At 52.5% G+C, this 18591-nt stretch overlaps 1 protein-coding gene across 1 annotated transcript in view; it reads left to right on the top strand.

The window, feature by feature from the left end:
• ZNF469 (zinc finger protein 469) overlaps nucleotides 1–17808 on the top strand; it is a 44623-nt gene extending 26815 nt beyond the window's left edge. Inside the window, exon 3 of the mRNA XM_085310138.1 lies at nucleotides 2883–17808. Within this exon, the coding sequence (XP_085166264.1) occupies nucleotides 3093–16268 (13176 nt within the window). The 5' untranslated portion in view covers nucleotides 2883–3092 and the 3' untranslated portion in view covers nucleotides 16269–17808. The remainder of the gene's footprint in view (nucleotides 1–2882) is intronic.
• Nucleotides 17809–18591: the final 783 nt, after the last annotated feature.

Below are 18591 nucleotides of genomic sequence, written 5' to 3'. Positions count from 1 at the left end.
GGCACTAAGCAATAATGCAACAGCTAGCCCTGGCCCTTGCCATGCAAATGTTGCAGCTTTTAGGATACATAAATGAGCCTTTCCTTCAAAAAATGGCTCCTTTATGTGGCTGAAAGAGCACGACTGTGATAATGTAACTAGCACTGGCCTTGGTTATTTTATCTTGGCAAGGAGCCTTTGCAAATTTAAACAGCAGTAAACAGCCTTTACAGTTGCGGCTCGAAGCGGCATAAGTGGCGCATTGTTTTGCAGGCTCAGTCCATGCGTGCCAGAGGGCCGCGTGTTAACTTTGGCCGGCGTGCTGGGGGCAAGAGCGATAGGGGCCGGCCCTATCGCGCCAGGATTCATTTCACCTAGTGGAGTGTGAAACCACGCAGGAACCGGAGAGCGTCAGCTCCCGGTGGCGGCGGGCGGCCTGACGGGCAGGTAGCGAAACAGCTGGAACGGAGCGAGCGGCAGCTGCACGCTGCGCGCCCGGCCCCGCGCCCGGCCGGCTGCGTCTCAGGAGGGCACGCGCGTGCCCGGCCAGCTGCGGGGATGCAGGGTGCAGCGAGTTTACCTGTGTGCACACGTGTATATATATGCGTATATACATATTGCAGTGTATTATATTATTAATACATATACGCCGCAGCAACATCTCTGAGCCGCGTGTGCACGACCGAGCCGCTGAGCACGGCACCCGCAGAGCTTTCCCACGTGAACCGAGAGCTCCGAGACGCCTTTGACCCATGGAAACTGCCGATCTCCCAGATTCTTACACCGGCTCGGTTAAACACTGCAGATCACCCTAGTTTTCTCCCAGAACTTCTAATTTTCTATCCTGCTCTTCCTGAATGGCTCATTTGTGCAGCATGGAGTRGACTCTGGCACAGATGGCAACTGGGCTAGGCTAGTTGAAAGAATTGCAATCAACATGATACAAATCAGCTGATTTTCATGATTTATTTGCAGCCAGGTGGGTTCCCCTGCCCTTTGCTCCTGGCCTCTTGCTGGAAGCAGGCATTTGCCCCCCACTACAGCGGGGGCTGGCAGACACCAGAGWGGCTTTTTTTAGTTAGAGAGAAGAAAGAAACCCTTTCTGTTTCCAGCAGACTTTTAAAAAGAAAATCTTTAAAAATCTCTTGAAATTGCTCAGCAGGTTTTGGGCTGGGTTTTTGCTCATGTTTGTTTTTTGCTTTTTTTAGTGTAACCTCAGTTTGGAGGCAAAATCCTGGTTTTGCCCTTTGAAAGGTTGTGTTTCACTCTTGCTTCATGCTTAATGCCTTGCAGTTCTGTAAAGTCAGCTGGTACGTTCTTGGCTTATTTTTTATGCTCTCACCTACTTAACAGTGTCTAAAACCAGGAGAAGGCAATTTGTGGCCTTTGAGAGTAACTGCTAGGAAACGAGCCTGTCTTCCAGCAGAAAATGATGACAGGCAAGAAGTGAAACCGCTTCCCAGAGGCGAGTCCTGGCTACAGGCGCCCGCGAAAGGTGCCGCTCCGAGCGCCGCCGGCCCCGCGCGAAGGGCAGAGCGGTCTGACCGGGGATGTCCCGCCAGGCCCCCACCTGGGGATGGGAGCCCAGGGTGAAATCTCTCCGTAAAAAGGAAGATGGGTATACGAGCAAGAAGAGAAGAAAGGAGGGAARAATGCTTCCCCCCAGCTCAGAGCATCCCCGGCAGCCTCGCTGGGTCTTCTGCTGGCGTGCAGCGTGGTGGGGTCGTCTTCGTGCCCGTGGATGGTTGGGGAGGGCTTGAGGTGCTCCAGACACATCTGAAGAAGCAAAGAGCCGGTAGTGCAGAGAGGAGACCCCATCCCCGGCTCCCTCCAACCCCGAGCTTGGTTTTTCAGCTCCAAGTGCATCTGGYCAGCCACAAGCTGTACCTGCCTCGTGAATCCTCCAAAATCTTTCTAAATCCTTCCAAAAACACAGCTAGTGTGAGGCTGGGGGCACGGGCCTTGCGCCCCATCTGTGCTCAGAGAGCCCCGTCTTGTTGCCACCGCTTTGGGTGTAGGACGTGCCCAGTAGTTTTCCAGTGTGGAGAACATCCTCGGAGGCATCCGGTGGGAACCCCCATCTCCCCTGGCCACGGCTTCTCAGCTCGTGCGTCCACTTCTCATGGGCTCCTTTATCTGAGCATCTCCAACCACAGTGGACAAGGCTCGCTCCGGCACAGCTTTGCCAGCTGCAGTATGTTCCCAGGCGGCGCGTGCCCGGCTTCGCTGCTGCCCCCGGCGTGCCACAGCGAGCTGCCACGGATTAGGTAGCCCCCGGGCTCGCGGCCGGCTGGGTTTCTGCACAATGGTTTGGGGAGAGGTGCCAGGTTGTTTCCTGTGTCAAAGCAACGGGCTGGGGGAAGGAGGTATCTCGCAGCAAAAGACCTCGACCTGGCCGTGCCGCCCGCCACGGCTGCGAGCGGCAGCGCCGGCGGCAGAGCAGGGAGAAGGGTGGCGCGGCCGGAGGGCCGGGAGCCCTCCCGGGACGCCTCTCGGAGCCTGTCCTGACAGTAATCCGTAGGTGGAGCTCTTCTGTCATCTTTTTCTGCTTATGTTGCTAATAAGTACCCAGAAATAGCTTCCCGGGGAGGAAGAAGTGCCTCGCTCGGCAAGTTTTGCCAAAGGTGAAATGCTCCGAGCAGCCTTGGAAGCACCGAAAGCTGGAGGGCTCCTGGCCCCCGGGGGCCGTCGCGGGGTCGCTGCCCGCCTCCGCCGCGGGCAGAGGGAAGGGGCAGAGCGGCTCGGCTCCCTCCGGCGCCCCTCCGCACCCAGCGCGCGGCGGAACCGGCCCCAGCCCCTGCGGGAGGGGAGCTGGGAACGGCCCCGGGCGCCCGCGGCGAGGCCCCCTGGTTCCCACCCGCCCCGGCTCACAGCCTCTTTGGGTTTCTCCTTTTCCGTTGCAGGTCTCGGCTGAAAGGATGAGGCAAGTCCCCGCTGCTGCCGGCCAGCCGGCCCTGCCCAGCGCCCGGGACGCCAGCGGGAGCGGGGTGCTGCTGCCCTTCTAACCCGGCTGCGTCCCGGCGCCCGTGACCAAGGACCATGCCCATGACAGAAGGACGTAACCTCGCAGCACGAAGGGAGACCAGAGCTTTCTAGTCCCGTCCCTCGGTATCATGACTGGAGAGACCCAGCATGTTTATGCCATCGGTGATACTGAGGGCAGCGCCAAAGGCCAGGAGAAAGACTTTGGCTTTGAGCGCTTCGGCGAGAAGGACGGGAGGGCGTTCAACGGCAGCTTGCCCGAGGGCTCGGAGCCGGGCTTGCACAGCGGCAGCGAGGGCACGTCCCCCTTCCCCAGCGCCAAAGACAAGGAGCCCCATAGCCAGAGGGAGGCTGTGATCAGGCCACAGCAAGCCGGGAAGATTGACTTCAAGTCCCTCCACAACAAGCCCAAGTTTGCCAGCGACAGCGCCTGGAGCACCCTCAAGGGGAGCCCGCAGTCCCCCACCGGGAAGAGCCGAGCCCGGGAGAAGACCAGGCGGTCGGGGAAAGGAGAGCGGAGCCACCACCAGCTCTACAGGCTCAGCATCACCAATRCCCGGTCAAACCCCACCATCGGCATCGCCTACCCCCAGCAGAAGGTCACCCCRCCGAAGAAGCCGGAAGTCAGCCATGGGCCCATCTCTGGGAGCTACCGGTTCCACGTGCCCAGCATCCCCGAGAGAGAGGCCGAACTGCAGCAGGAAGACCTCAGCTTCAACCGATGCTTCCCAGAGGCCCCCGCCAGCCTTACCTCCACCAACTATACCTCACAGCCAGCAGCCAGCCCGCGCCAGAACCACAGCGTCAAAGGACAGTCCCCCGCAGGCATTCCCCTCAAGAGCCCCAGCACCAATGGGCAGCTACATTATTTAGAGTTTCAGGCAAACGGGACTAATTCTTGGCCTTCTCCAGAGAAGAACTTTCCAGGTGCTAACTATGGGGTCTCGCTGCAGAAGCCAAGCTCTTTTCCCGAGGGCAGCAAACCCAGTGCTCACGGCCTGGGGGCCTTGCCGTTCCAGTACCCTTTTCAGCTGCTGCACGACACGGTGAAGGAGCCCTACCRCAACGATGCTGGCGGCCAAGAGTATGTGGATGTTCCCCTTGCAGCCAGCCAGGTGACACACGCTGCATTCAGCTTCCATTCTTCCTCCCGAGAGTGGCAAGACGAGACGCTGAGCAACGGCTCCTATGAGAGCGTGTCCCCCGAGGGCCGGCTGTACGGCCTGCCCTCCCAGCCGGCCCCGTTCCTGCCCCCGCAGCCGCCGGCAGTCCCCCACCACGGCCCTCTGCCGTGCTACAAGGGCAGGAGCGAGCATTCTGCCGATCCCAATGGTGCTCTCTCGTCATCTGGTGCTATCGACCAAAATTCAAGCACTTTCCAAGAAAACCAAGCTGTTTTTCCGTCTAGTTTACACTCTCCTAGCATGCCAAAGCCAGTCAGTAAAAGGCAAGCCTCATCAAAAGACAATGTCCCTAGCCCACGGCTACTGATCCAGAGTAGCTCTCTTAGAAGGAATATGCCACCRAACTCTCTCTCCCAAGTGCACTTTCAGAACAAAGTCTTTTGCAGTTCCCCAGCGGGCAGCGTAAGCACAGGATCTGTGCCTTTTGAGACAAGCATTCCCACTACACCACCAGCCCACCCCAGGCTTGTGCAAGCTTGGGAGGGTGCCACTAAGGCGTTTTCTCCCATGGACCAGAACTCTGCACCTTATTCAAACCCTATTGGAAACCAGTTCTCATTTGAGTGCCAGTCTGGCCCTGAGCAGAGGCAGCACCGGCAGAAAAATGCCAGGATGCCTTGGCAGCAAATACACCTCACTTCTGCAATGCCCAGTCAAAACAGAATAGAGCTGTCRAGACAAATCACCAGCCAGAAGCTCCCTTTCTCCCTTGGCACATCAGAGTGGCAAGGGAGTGTGAAAGCCCAGAAAGGCACCCCGTTAAGTARCTCTCCTGGGTATCACAGCAAAAAGCTCTTGCCCGGAGAGGGCCTTGGGACCCGGAGGGGTGACCCCAGCCGGCAGACCTGCAGTTTGACGAGTGCTTTCTCTTTTGAAAGTGGAAAGGACCCAGGATCTCCTGCCTGTGATTCAAGAAGCAAAGCCCTCTTCTACAGCATGGGCCAAGCAGGACCTCCTCCTCCTCCCTCCAGGAACTCATCCAACTCGGCACTGGTCTTGCCACCATCAGCCTTGGTGGCTGCCTCGCCATGCGAGTCCCCACTGCCTTCCCCTGTCCCCAACCCCACCTGCAGCAGCACCTGCTCATCTCTCTCCCCCATGTCAAGCAGCCCACTCAACCCCAGCTTTGAAGACAGCCAGATGTCAGGAGCACTTACCCCTTCTCCCTTCTTCCATCACCCCTGTCATCCCAAGGACAGCAACAAAACCTTCCACCCCTCCGATGTACTGAGTTCAGGCTCACTTCATTACCACCCATCAGACTCTGTCAAGTCCTTCCACTTTCCTTCTGATGCCCTGAAGGATGACAATCTCCTCAAATGCGCCCCAGAGAGCCCATTTCACAAGCCTGGCATGGAGGTGGCCAAAGGATGCCTTGACGGTCTCGAAGGGGAGCAGCCTCCTCCACCTTATTCCTCCCATCACCTGCTGGCCAACTCGCTCAGCAGTGCCAGCTTGGACCAACTGGATGTGCTCCTGACCTGTAAGCAGTGTGACCAGAACTACAGTAACCTCTCCTCCTTCCTGGAGCACCGGCAGTTCTGCGGCTCACACGCCGCTTTCCAAGGTGAGGCGAAAGACGCTTCCCGGTCAGCAGAGTGCAGGAAACCGCTCCCTCCGGAGCCCGCAAAGCACTCCCATGCTGGGCCCAACCTGGCACTTTCTCCTGACCCCCAGGCGCATCTGCTGGCTCTGAACAAGAACGATGATTTCCTGCTCGAGGGGGAAAGCAAGAGTGATGTCAAGGAAGATGCTTTGAAAGGCAACCTCTTCAATGGCCTAACCACAAACTCCTTGCCGCTTACTGCATCTGACTTGGAAATYGATGACGCCAAGCTGGACAGTTTGATCACAGAAGCCCTGAATGGCCTAGAGTACCAGTCAGATAATCCAGAGATTGACAGCAGCTTTATAGATGTGTTTGCTGATGAGGAGCTTACGTCCGTGAAGGCTGCTGGCAACGGGCTGTCTCACAAGGCAAAGGAAGCCTCCGAGAACAAATCGAAACACACAGGAACAGAGGAGAAGCCAGTAAACCAGCCAAAAGCCAGCTATTATTGTGAGGACAGCCATCCTAGAGGGGAGCAGGCTAAAAGAAGAACAGGAAAGCATCACATTCATAAGGGGAGAGCAGGACGGAGATCGGCAGGCCACAAGGCTGAGCAACAGGAGAAGCCCCGTACRCTAGAGCCAGCTCAGAGCAAGTCTCCAGGTCAGGCAGGAGCTGGAGAAGAGGGACCTGACAAGGCAGCCAGGCTGAGGATAGGGAGAAAGAACAGCGGTAGCAGCATTCCACCAGCAGCCATAGCCAAGTCCGCCTCAAACCAAAAGCAGCCCAGAAAGGTCAGCCAGGAGACTCACGCAAAGAACGAGGTTGGGCCGGGTGTTGCCACCAAGAGCTCCAAGCCACCCCGGTTCTCCATGAAGGACATAAAGAAGCGGAAGCCAAGAAGTGGGACGTGGAGCAAGGAGCTCATTCACAAAATTGTGCAGCAGAAGAACAAGTTTCACAAGCTGCACGTGAAGAGCAACAAGCACATGCAGTTCTCCTTGGTCACCGAGAGACTGATGCCAGCTGCCAAGGAGGGTAAATTTCAGGAGTATGACTACATTTCAGACTCAGATGACGAAGGGGCAGAGTGCACCAAACTCCGTGGGAGGAAAAGGCAGGGAGCAGGATTTATTGGGAGGTCCAAATACAGTTTTAGCAAGAAACGCCCCGGAAGAAGTGAAAGAGCCAAAGAGAAAGATCCAGCCTGGAGCTACAGCCAAAGACGAGAGAGTCAAAAAAGAGAAACTCAGGAGCACAGGAGAGTTCCAAGTAAGGAGGCCACTAAAAAAGAGGATTGTGCAACCAGAGTCCGAAGACGGAGCAGCCAGTCGTCTACTGGCAGCAATCACAGCGTTAGCATGTCCAGCGAAACTGGCCCCAGCCCCCCCTGCACTGAACGGGCTGATTCAGACAGTGAAAAGGGAAACATGCAGACGGGAAGGCACTCAGATAACTCAGAGCAYGCACCAAGGACTCCACTCAGCCTTCCTGAAGACAAGACCCCAAGGAAGAGCCATAAAAGCAAAGAGGACTTTTCAAGAGGAACCAGACGGTTTGGCTCAGCCAGATTTTTGCTGGCAGGCTCCAGGACGCATCCAAGTACTAAATCAGATGTTCCTCTGACACACTACACAAAGGAGGAGCACCTACCACAGACCCAGGAGAAGCAGCACCCCAGCACAGACACGTTTGGCAGGAGCCCCATTAGACTTCCCTCTAAGGAGGATGCAGAAGAGCCCAAAGGAGAGCCCAAAGGAGCAACAAGCCTTGCAGGTGAGACTGGAAAAACTAATTTGGAGGCTCAGGAGTCACCTGAGTTGACAGCGGTCAGCCACAGACATCAGTTTGCCCCTTACACTGACGATGCTCTGAAGTACCCTGCAGAAGAACTAATTGCTCCATCCCATGTCAGTAACGAAGCTAGTCCTGGCAGTGTGAGTGCTGCCTACTCAGAAGCCAGCATCAAATACTTGAAGGAACATGGGCTCTGTGACATTCGGAAGGACTATCCTGCTCCTGTTCCCCCGTACGAGGGGGATGCTGTTGGGATGATGCTTGCTGGCAAAGTGCCCGATCCGTACGTGAACAGTGACAACGCGTTTTTTGATCATAAAGGCCTGTCTGGTCACTATGAGTCYGACCTCTTCTCAAAGCCCCCAGCCTTGGGTTCCTCACACACTGATGATATCTACTTATGTCAGGATGACATTAATACCRATTCCTTCGAGCAGAAGCACGCCAATATCTCCTCCTATGCAGCAGAAAATCCACAGGCCAAAGTCTCCTCCCCTCTCAGCTTCGATTCCTCTTCAATATTTGGAGAACTTCCTGTAACTGAGTTTGATCCGCCATTATATGAGAGTGTTTCTGCAAGCAAGGATAATTATGTGACAACATTTGCCTGCCCTGGCAATCCACCCAGCAAGCCACTGCCGTTTGAGCAGCCATATCCACCATTTATGCAGGAGAAAGACTGGACCCTCATGGAGGAGGTGGCTCCGATGTTGCCAGAAGACATGACTCAGTTCCACAACCTTTCAGCGGAAAAGCCATTAGCCAAGAAATTCCCTGATGAAGGACCTGTCCCTCCCAACCAACTGTCTCTGCCTCTGACAGACAGGATAACAGATTATAACGTAACTTTTATGAACAATATATCAGATGATGAACTGGAGATCAAGCGATTAGTTACAGAACTGGAAAGTCAGCTGCAGACTGGCAAAATGAATAATGAGGCACCTGTCGCTCTACAGAAACCTGAGCAACACGTTGCTGCACAGCTGCAAGAACAGGCGGCCGAGCAATTTCCACCTCTGCCTGTTGATCAAGAGGCTGGCCATGAAAAAGGACTGTTTTTGGCAGGTGACCTTGGGAGTACAAGCCTTCTAGCTACAAAAGCCTGTGTTGGTGAAAGGTTGGGGGGTGAGAAGCCAGGTGTTGCCAATGTACGTGGCAACTATGAGAGACCTAGAGAGCCCTGGCCCTGCCCTGTGGAGTTCAGCTCACTGGAAGCAGGGATGTGCACACCAGCGCCTGAAGACTCACTCTCTGTGGACCATTTCTGCTCCAAAGATGCTGATGATCAGTTCCAGGGAGCTGAAACTGCCAAGGAAAGTGACTCCAGAAAGAGGGAAAAGGAGTCCTCCTCCCAGGGTCTACCTGACTCGTGTATGCCAGACAAAGCAGAGGCTCCGATCTACACAGACCRTATGATGAAAAACCCTCTTGTTGCCAATGATTCCTTGTTCCCTAAGACTCTAGAGGCAGCTGAACCAAACAAAGAAGATATTCTGCCATCCCTGCCACGTAAGCATGGTGCTGAGAGCTTCCCTGTAACAGGGAAAACAGATAAAAGCTTTGATGATTCTGCAAAGCTGGAAAAGTTTGATACACATCTTCCAACCCTTAAACCTGAATTTGGCTTTCAGCAGGGTCTGGCCCCAGCTTTAGATCTCACATTTTCGCCTCACGTCAAAGAGGTCCCAGATACAGAGGAAAGACCTTTAAGCAAGTCCGAGTCACCTAGAATGGCGAAAAGCACAGTGCACTTCAAAGGGGATAGCAGTGGGTCTGTGTTACTGGAAGAAACAGAGGAGAGCAAGAGCACTGCAGCCTACCAAGCCCCTGGGACCAGTGACAAAGCCAGCAAGCAAAAAGTATTGTTGCTTGATATGCTGAGTCTGCCCAAGGAGAGTGACTGCGGTTCCCAGAAGAGGCTGGCTTCCCAGGAGACTGCTGCAAACCCGCTGCAGCAGCTCCAGCTCTTCGTTGCCCGGACTGTGAAGAACAACGAAGACGAGCTGTTGATGCCATGCTTCCCCATGCTTCTTGCTCCCAGCCACCCACCTCCCAGTGCCAGGGTCCAGCCGGAGCAGAAAGAGGAGAGCAGCGGCAACTTGGAAAGTGAAAATCAGACATGCTGCCCTGCCCGAGGGGAGGGGAATGTCCCCATTGGGGGYGAGGCAGGGAGCATAGCTACCCCAGCTAAACAGGCTGCACTCTTTTCAGGTGCATGCGAGCAGCTGGAATCATTCAGTGAAATGGACTCTTACAGTGCAAAACAATCCACATTTGTGAACCTGGAGCTGCAAAATAATGTAACAGAGCTGCAGCACTTAGCAAATGAGCATGCAGARCAGAATGACATTAATATCTGTGCAGATGGTGTTTCCCAAGAGCATAATGACCTCTCACCACTTAACAGCACTGTGGTGACCCCATTGCCAGGGCAGGGAAAGAAAGCTGATCAGCTTGTGGAAAAGCAGGAGCAAGATAAAAACAAAGCAACCTTGGCATTTAAAAAACATGAGCAATCTCTTTTAAGCCATAGTTCACTTGAGAAAGAAACATTGGGTAGTGGAGCAGCAGAGAGGCTGGAAACGAATGAGGCTGAATGTAGATCCCGGTGTGAGGGATCTAACCAAGATGTACAGTCGTTAGGCTCCATAAAAACCAAACGGATAGGACGAAACAGTAATCAAGTAGGGCATGGGACACAGCCCCCGTGCAGTGCATCTGTGAGTCCTGCCAGCCCGCTGGATCCCTCAGATGATCTTCACCAGGATCATCATTTGTCGCAGGGCACAAAAGCCTCTATAGTAAATGCTAAGGTTCCCGAAGAAGGAAATAGCAAGAAAAAGTCCCTCAATGGCTGCCACTACACAAACGATTCTCTGGCCAGCCTGCCCTTGCAGACAAACTTGTCTCATCCTAAATACTTGCAAAGCAATGGCACTGAAGGAGGAGAGTTCCCCAGCTTCAGCACTCAGTTGTCAGAGGACAATAAATACAGTGCCTCCTTGCTTAGTGCAGAGACTTCATCGAGTTCGTTTATCGTGAAGAGTTGTCCTCCCAGCACCGACAGCAGCCATATTTGCCACCCCACCCCAAGCCCATCAGAGCAAGTGAAGTGGAGAAGGGCATCCACCTTTCCCCTCGCCCTTCATCCCTGCAGTGCCAGCATTCCCATGCCATTGGAGGCAACGGGAAGCAGTCACTGTCACCTTCCTGAAGGCATCCTAAGTAACTATGGACCACCTGAAAGAGAAGARCTGGCAAGACCCTGTGCTCCTCTGTGTACTGATGACCTGATGGGCCCTGCTTTGGAGATAGAAGGCCCCCAGAAACTGCATGTGAAGGACTGCTCCCTTCCCTGCTTGCCACCTTTCAATCAACAGGAGGCTGGAAAAGAGGTGCCAGAAAGCCCCTGTGCCATGCTATCAGGTCCTCATTTTAAAGAAAACAAAGCATGCACCATCACAGATACAATTATTAATTCCCAGTCCGTTCCTCCAGAAACCCAAGGTTACCCAAACCAGTCCACAACAGATCTTCTGCTGATTAGAGAAGGAGAGGTAAACTTAAATCAGAAAGAGCTTGAGACCTGTTCTCAAGATGAAAGTAAACATCAAAACGAACCAGAGGCTTTGTCCAGTGGTTCTGTAGTTCARCAAATACCACCTGCTGCCAACAGCAGTCCTAAAAGGATTGCAGACCTTGATCCTGCTGAGCTAAATGCCCAGCATTTTTCAGAGGCAGCAGAGGTGAGTTCTGGTGATCCTTCCAAAGCTACAGAGAATGGGGGAAAGAATTTAAAAGAAGAGAAACCAAAAAGCCATGGAGCTGAGCATGGCAGAGAAGCTGGGAGTTGTGTGTTAAATAACATGGGCCAAGGAGAGGACAACTCATTTACTAGTCTTCCAAACACTTCCCAAAATGAACTGTCAAAAGAAAAGCCAAGTGGGCTCCAGGTCACCTGTGATATTTGTTCAGCCTCTTTCCGGTCCAAGCCTGGCCTGACCAGGCATAAAGCTGTCAAGCATCAGGTAAAGAGTAATAGTGTATCACAAGCAAGTAAGACTTCTAGGTCTGATTTAATTCCAGTAGACAAAGCATCAAAAGCAGCCAAAAAAGTCCCTAGGAGGACCCTAAAGACTTCTGTCAAAGAGAAAATCTGCAGCTCACAAATGCCAACCACCACTGTTGAGCACGTCCCCAAGAAAATATGCACAGGCCTGGAGAAAGAACCCAATGCACGGATGCAAGAAGTGGTCAGCAGAGTCCTTAGTGACCTCAGCGTTATATCCTTTGAGATGTCCCAGGAGCTTCATCGCACGGGCGTTCTGAACAGAGAGATGAAATCAAAGTATCAGCACTCGGAGTCAAGGGGAGTAGGTGAGGCAGTGGCTGAAAAGCTGGATCCTGGAAAGCAAGCCAGGAAGGGAGAAAAGGGCAGAAGGAACCAAAGCAAAGATCCTGGAGGAGTAAACAGCAATTCTGAAAAAAAGCTAAACAGGAAAGTGAGACGAAGGAAAGCAAAGGTATTTCCCAACAGAAATGAGCCCAATGGTCCATCTGAGCTGGAGAATAATGTGAATTCAGGTCCTTCCCCTGCTGTCCCCAGCAGTGTCAGCTCCAATCTGTCCAACATGATCGAGGGCTTGCATGAACCACGCAGCTGCATCTCAGCAGTGGAAGAAAATCAGCCCAACTCAGCCCAACACTCTCAAAAAGCAGAACAGTGCCCTTGTGCTGTGGAGCACTCACAGGACCCGGGCAATAGGATGGAGTCTTCAAAGGAAATGGTTGGGAAGGAGTCAATAAAGGACACAGTTGCCTGTCCTACAGAGGTGGAAGATCCAAGTCGAGTGGAAAACACAGAGTCTTGCAAGAAATGCGTTGGTAGGTTTGCAAAGCAAGTGGAAAAGGGATTGGGCAAGGTAGGCAAAGAGTGGCATCTTCATGGTGATGGCACGGATGAAATGAATATTGAGACGAAAGACAGTTCTGTGGGAAACAGCCGTGCTGGGAATCAGAGCAGTGCCCCGCTAAGTCCCACAGGTTCTGTTGAGCAGGACCTGCCACTGGAAAACCATGATTTGGAAACCACCCCAAAGGCTCCTGTGCAAAGCACACCGCAAAACACTTSTGATGCCAGCTCTCCCTTTGGAGAGCCTAAGCGCTGGGTGAAGGGAGACTTGCCGCAGAGCGAAGAGGACTGTGTGGACAGTGCAGCTGTCTCAGACCTCCAGAGCTTGTTTGATGATGACTCCACGTTCTCCCAGCTGTTTCCACGGGATGACCAGTTCATCCGGAGGAAGTGCACACGGGTGTATGGGAAGCGCACCAAGAAACCCAAGCCTGTCACAGAGGTAAACATCCGGCCAGCGGGTGCCATCGACCTCTTTACTATCCGATTAGCTTCTGACCTCAGTGAAACCAGCTCTTTCTGTGTCACCAGGGAGGATCCTTGTGAATATGAAACCATTTCTATTGACGATGCCTTAATGCTAAACATGTGTCACAATAGTAAGGCRAAGAGTGGAGATGCTGTTCCCAGTGGATCTAAAAATACTGCGCTGAGGTCAGACTGTGAGAAGAGCAACCAAGAGAAGGAGGCCATTGACCTAGAAGATAACAACGTGCTAACCTTCCTGTGCCAAAACAGCCAAGTGGAAAATGTCCCCAGCTTGAACCCTTGGGGCTGTCTGGAGAAGGAGGGAGAAAGCGTCTCTGCCGAGGAAATGTTTGAGCCTCTGATGAGCCTTGAGAATGAACATTCGCTAGGAGAAACGAGCTCAGAACCTCCCGACCTGGCAGAGGAGCCCTATGATGGCAAGGTTAACGAAGATTCAGACTCTCCTAAATTTCACACAATTGACATTGAGATGCTGAATGCAAAGCTAAAAATGAGAGACGTGTGTTTCTTTGGCCCTTGCGAAGATCTTYCTGGCCATACTGATGAAAATACTGTGAGTTTCAAGCAGAAACCAGGCCAGCATGGCAAACATAGCAGAAATAGGCTAGAAGACGGGAAGCTGGGRAAAAACCGCACTGACGTAAACATCAAGACCAAAGACAAGCAATATAAATGCAAAGTGTGCTTCCAGTGGTTCCTGACGTTAGGGGAACTGGACTTCCACAAGCTCACCCATAACCCTTCCCCTCCTCCTACCTGTTACATGTGTGTCCAGCGCAAATTCAGCTCTCGGGAGCAGCTAAGGGACCATCTGAAAGAGAAGCATGCCAAAAACAAGGCTGGCCTGTGGGCTTGCGGGATGTGCCTGAAGGAGATTTCTGATGTCTGGATGTACAATGAGCACCTCCGAGAACATGCCACGCAGTTTGCTCGGAAAGGACAAGCACAGAAGTCCGTGATGGGCCTGCCTGCCTGCTTTGGTGAGGACAGCGCCGCTGTCACCCACTTCCTCAACACCATCATGTATCGGAGACCCAGCAAGTCCTCCAGGCAGGCTGACTCCAGCAACCAGCATCTGTTTAGCCGAGAGAACAAGAGCCCGAAAGAGCTGCTCCTTGAGCAAGAGGCCATGGCGATGAAAGACCCCTTAGAAAGCAACATCAAAGTCAAGCCGTCTGCACCCAGCTCTTCCAAAGCATGCGCTAGTCCATCTCCAGACCATATGGCAAAAAGTGAAAGCTCCCCCAAAACTGTCCCCATGCACCCAGACTGTAAGGATCCTTCCAGAGACTGTCATCACTGTGGGAAACAGTTTCCCAAACCCTTTAAGCTCCAGCGGCACTTAGTAGTGCACAGTTTACAGAAGATCTACTTGTGCCACAAGTGTCCGATGTTCTACCAGGAGACCAAAGAGCTTCGAAACCACCTCAGCCAGGAGCATGGGATACTGGAGGAGCAAGAGATCAAGCACACCACACTGTATGCRTGCGAGCTCTGTGCAGACGTCATGCATGTTATCAAAAAGTCCTTCATATGTAGCATGTGCAACTACACGTTTTCCAAGAAAGAGCAGTATGACCGGCACATGGAGAAGCACCTTGCAGGAAGCAACAAGACCTTCAAATTCAGAGGGGTCATGAGGCCTGGCATCCCCTCCAGAGAGGGCAGGGAGAAAGCTAAAGATGAAGGCTCCCTCCAAGAGGGCATGCCACCGAACAAGAAAAGGAAGGTTGTTCACCATGGCAGCTCACTCCCACGTAGCTCACCTGTGCACCTGGACCACGCTAGTGACCTGCAGCTGATACAGGTTGCAAGTCCTGGCCTGCAGGTTCCTAGTGAGTCTTTCCCTATAGCAGCTAGTGAGCCAGGAGCACCTCTACCCCAAACCTCTCTGAAAACAGAAGAGCTYGTGGGTGACTTCTCTGATCTCCTTGCAGAAATGGAGAAATCTCAGTTTGATACCCTGCCTCCACCACCATGCCTCTCCCCATCTTTGCCAGCAGCTGCTGCAAGCAATACAGAGCTCAGCCATATCACTACTCTATCCATTGAGGAACTGGAGAAAGGAGCTTTTGATGGGAAACCACTTCCTTTCTTGGACTCACCCGAGTTTAATATTGACCTTGCTGGATTAGCCTGTAACCAGGTAGCAGATGAAAAACTGTCTTCTCCACACCTTACTGAGAAACGTGGCAATGCCAACACCCATAAAAGAATAAACTTAAGCAACAAAGATGAATATATAGCAGGTGTCCTGGAAAATCCTGACATAACCACCAACCCTGTGAATGAGGTCCCATTTCTCCAAATCTCCAAGAAGGTCCCGGAGCTTCCTTCACCGAGAGCAGAGGCTCTTCAGGCCAGAGAGACCAACAGAACACTGTGGAGCAACCCTTGTGTAAATGATGCGCCTTCTTGGGAAGGAGCATCTAAGGCCAGTTCTTCCGAGGCTGCCCAGCACCCCTTGCCCCTGAAGGACAAGACAACGTCGCCTGTGCTGAACAAGGCTGCCAAAGAGTCAGCCCCACAGAAGAAAACTGCAGGTAGCCAGGCCAGCAGCGACGCTTCTTCCAACGCAGCCAGCCCTGGAAGGAGCGCCGAGGAGGGTCCAAAACCCGGCTCGCTGAAGGAAAAAGCTGTGTCCGAGACAGGTGCCTGTGCCAAGGAGAGCAACGCTAACACCAGCAGCAAGGAGCAAAGTGCCAACCAAGGCAAATCCACCAGCCACCAACTCAAAGGTGAGGCAGCCAGCAACGGCGTGAGACACGGGCACGTGGAGCTGAGCAAAGCCACGGAGAAGCCGGCTCTGAGTGTGCTGGGCAAGCTTCACCCAAAGAAGCGAAGAGAGCACAAGTCCTTGAGTCACAGAGGGAGCTCCGGCTCCCGGGAGAACATTGAGGGAGATGGGAAAAAGAAAAAAGCCCGGACGGCAGGTCCAGGCAGGAGTGAGAGCACTGGCGAGTTTAAACGCGCCGACTGGACCAACGCCGAAGCTTCTGCCCTCTCCCCCGGGAGGAGGGAAACGCACTGCAACAGACTGATTCCCAAACCCAGAATGGCAGGAGTTGGCAACCAGCTGAAGAAGATGGTCCTGGACACCTACAACCAGAAGAAGGTGGAGRTCCGTCATGCCAACGGGGATGTGAAGCGCAAAAAGGCCATTCTGGGGAAGAGCCTCCACCAGGTGCTGGCCAAGGGGCCGGTCTCCTCCCTGCGCGGCTCCTTGCACAGGCCGCGAGCCGCGCGGGGCGCGAAGCCYGCCGAGCCGGCCAGCTTCCGCACCGCCGAGTCCCAGAACAATCTGCTAAGCCAACTCTTCGGGCAAAAATTAACTAGCTTTAAAATTCCTTTAAGAAGAGATACTTCAGAGTAATTTATGAAAGTGACTTATGGTGATCCTCAGCTGCTTTCATGGGGTTTGCAAGGGAAAAATTATCAAAGCATTAAATTCGTTTGTGTAGCATGATTTTTCTGTCTAGCTTAAATGAACTTGCACTGCAGCCTCTGTGAAATAGTTTGCTTTGTGTCTACTAATCTACTTTAATTCACCTGATTTATCATGCAAATGCTAGAACTTTGATGTTGCTGATGATTTTCATGAACTGAAATTGTAATCGCTTTGGGCAGACTGAATCGTCAAGAGCAATTGCTTTATTGCAGAAGTGCTGAGGTTATAAGGATACTTGCAAATCTCAGACCCTTTTGAGACTGTGTCTGTGTTATCTTTGTACAAAGTACTTGAAGAGATGAACTTCATTCCGTAGACGTCTTATTCATAAGGTGCAGTACACTGTAGAAAGCAAATTTTTTTTGAAGATTTTGCACAAATAATCCCGTACAATTCATTTAATTGGGAGCCGGCCTAAGAGATGATACAATTAAAAAAAATTAAATTAAGAATCGAGCGTCCCATATTTTGACAGCCATCCCTAAGAATTTGTTTCTACATTGTCAARCGAATAATGAGCTAGCTTTCACGCTGCGTGGGCTGTTATAGCATTTCCGACGTTGCTGCCATTCTTTGACCACTGTAGATGATGTAAATGGAGGAAAGCCAAGAACGCGAGCAAACTGCACCTTGACACTTGTGACAAACTCTTTTTGTAGGTTTTTTTTGTTTGTTTTTTTTTTTGTTTTTTTGTTTTGTTTTGTTTGGGGTTTTTTTGCGCAATGACAAAACTGTGCCAATTTACCACACCGGAATGGTACTGTCCGAGTGCCCTCAACGGTATAACTTCTAAACTATCTTACTGTATTGAGTTAGTGGCTATATAGGTATCCGCTTTTACTATGCAGTTACTGGTGCTATTTTTATTTTGTAATGTGAATACAGACTTCCTTGATTGAAAAAATAAAGGGAACCGTTAGGAAGTAGCAGTTACCTGTAAAAGAAAACAAAGCAGGAAAATCAAACTTTAAGGAAAATCCTGTATGCTGGTACTCCATAGTGTTGGAAAGGTTACGTCACGTTATACAAGCATGTTATACAACTGAACTTTTGAACCGGAAAGAAATCTCAGGTGCAAACGAGGACATGGAAGATAACTAAATACTATTGAAATACTCCCAAGTCAAGGAGGTGAAGTAATGCACTGATGTGATATGAACAGTCAGAGTACTTTGCGTCTGTCCTGCAAATTTTTTTTTTGTTTTAGATTTAAAAGGAAAAAAAAGAGGCTTTATTCTGTTAATATGTATCTTTACAATTCTTTGTATTGTATAAAAATATTGTAGGTAATTTACCTTGGGTGCAATGTGTTATGTCAAAAGTTTTTATTTTGATATTTTGTCAGAGAAGCAGAGAGAGAGCAGGAAACGCCTTTTTATGATGTTGTATGTGTGCTTTTAAAGTGCCTCTTTAATATTGTTAAATAAAGTATGAGATGAAAATATGGGGCGGTACTGTAAAATCATACATGATTAATCTTTTCAAATATATTCCAATATTTTCACAGAACTTCCCCGCCTGTGTGACGTTTGTGGGCTGGGCTGGGTGGCGGCCGGCGTTGCCCCTCGTCTCCCTCGCGCCCCCCCGGCCCGGTGCCTGCTCCAGCCGCGCTGGGACCCCCCTCCCGCCCCCAGCACCGCCCCGGATGCGGCTCCGGGAGGACGGAGGCGTCGCTGCCGCCGGGTTGCGATAATTTGCAAAACTGCGGCGCTTTGCTGCGGCGAAGGCGCTCCACGTGTCTCCCGGTCCCCCCCCGTCTGGTGCCCGGCCGGAGCAGGACCTTCAGCTCCGTTTCGTGCTTTAAGCTCTGTTACTGCCCAGACCGTGCCAGCTTGTCCTGGATGCCCTCCGGAGAGGCCTGGCTGTTTAACCGGGGTTTCGGTGCTCTCTCCGCTGCCCGTCACCTCTCCGGCGCGGCTCCGTGCCGGACACGAGCTTGCGGCACGGCACGGCACGGCACGGCACGGCACGGCCCGGCCTTTGCGGGGCTCCTGCCCCCCGCCGGCGCGCGGGAAGCGGCCGCGGGGTGCCGGGGCCGGCAGGCTCTCGGCATCGCGGCAGGCAGCTCTGGTCCCCACCCGCTCTGCAAAAGCAATAAGCTAAACAAAGCAATGGTTAACCATTTTGGGGCGGGGGGGGTGGGAAGATCAGCAGACCTCAGTGGTTAACCATTTTGGGGGGGGTTTTTGGAAAATCAGCAGACCTCAATGGTTAACCATTTTGGGTTTTTTTTTTTGGAAAATCAGCA

Source organism: Rhea americana, unplaced genomic scaffold (assembly GCF_003343005.1).
Source record: "Rhea americana isolate MKP2758 unplaced genomic scaffold, rheAme1 scaffold_311, whole genome shotgun sequence".
In the NCBI taxonomy this organism is placed as follows: domain Eukaryota; kingdom Metazoa; phylum Chordata; class Aves; order Rheiformes; family Rheidae; genus Rhea; species Rhea americana.
Note: the sequence above shows the minus strand (reverse complement) of the source record. Positions and strands in the feature narration are given on the sequence as shown.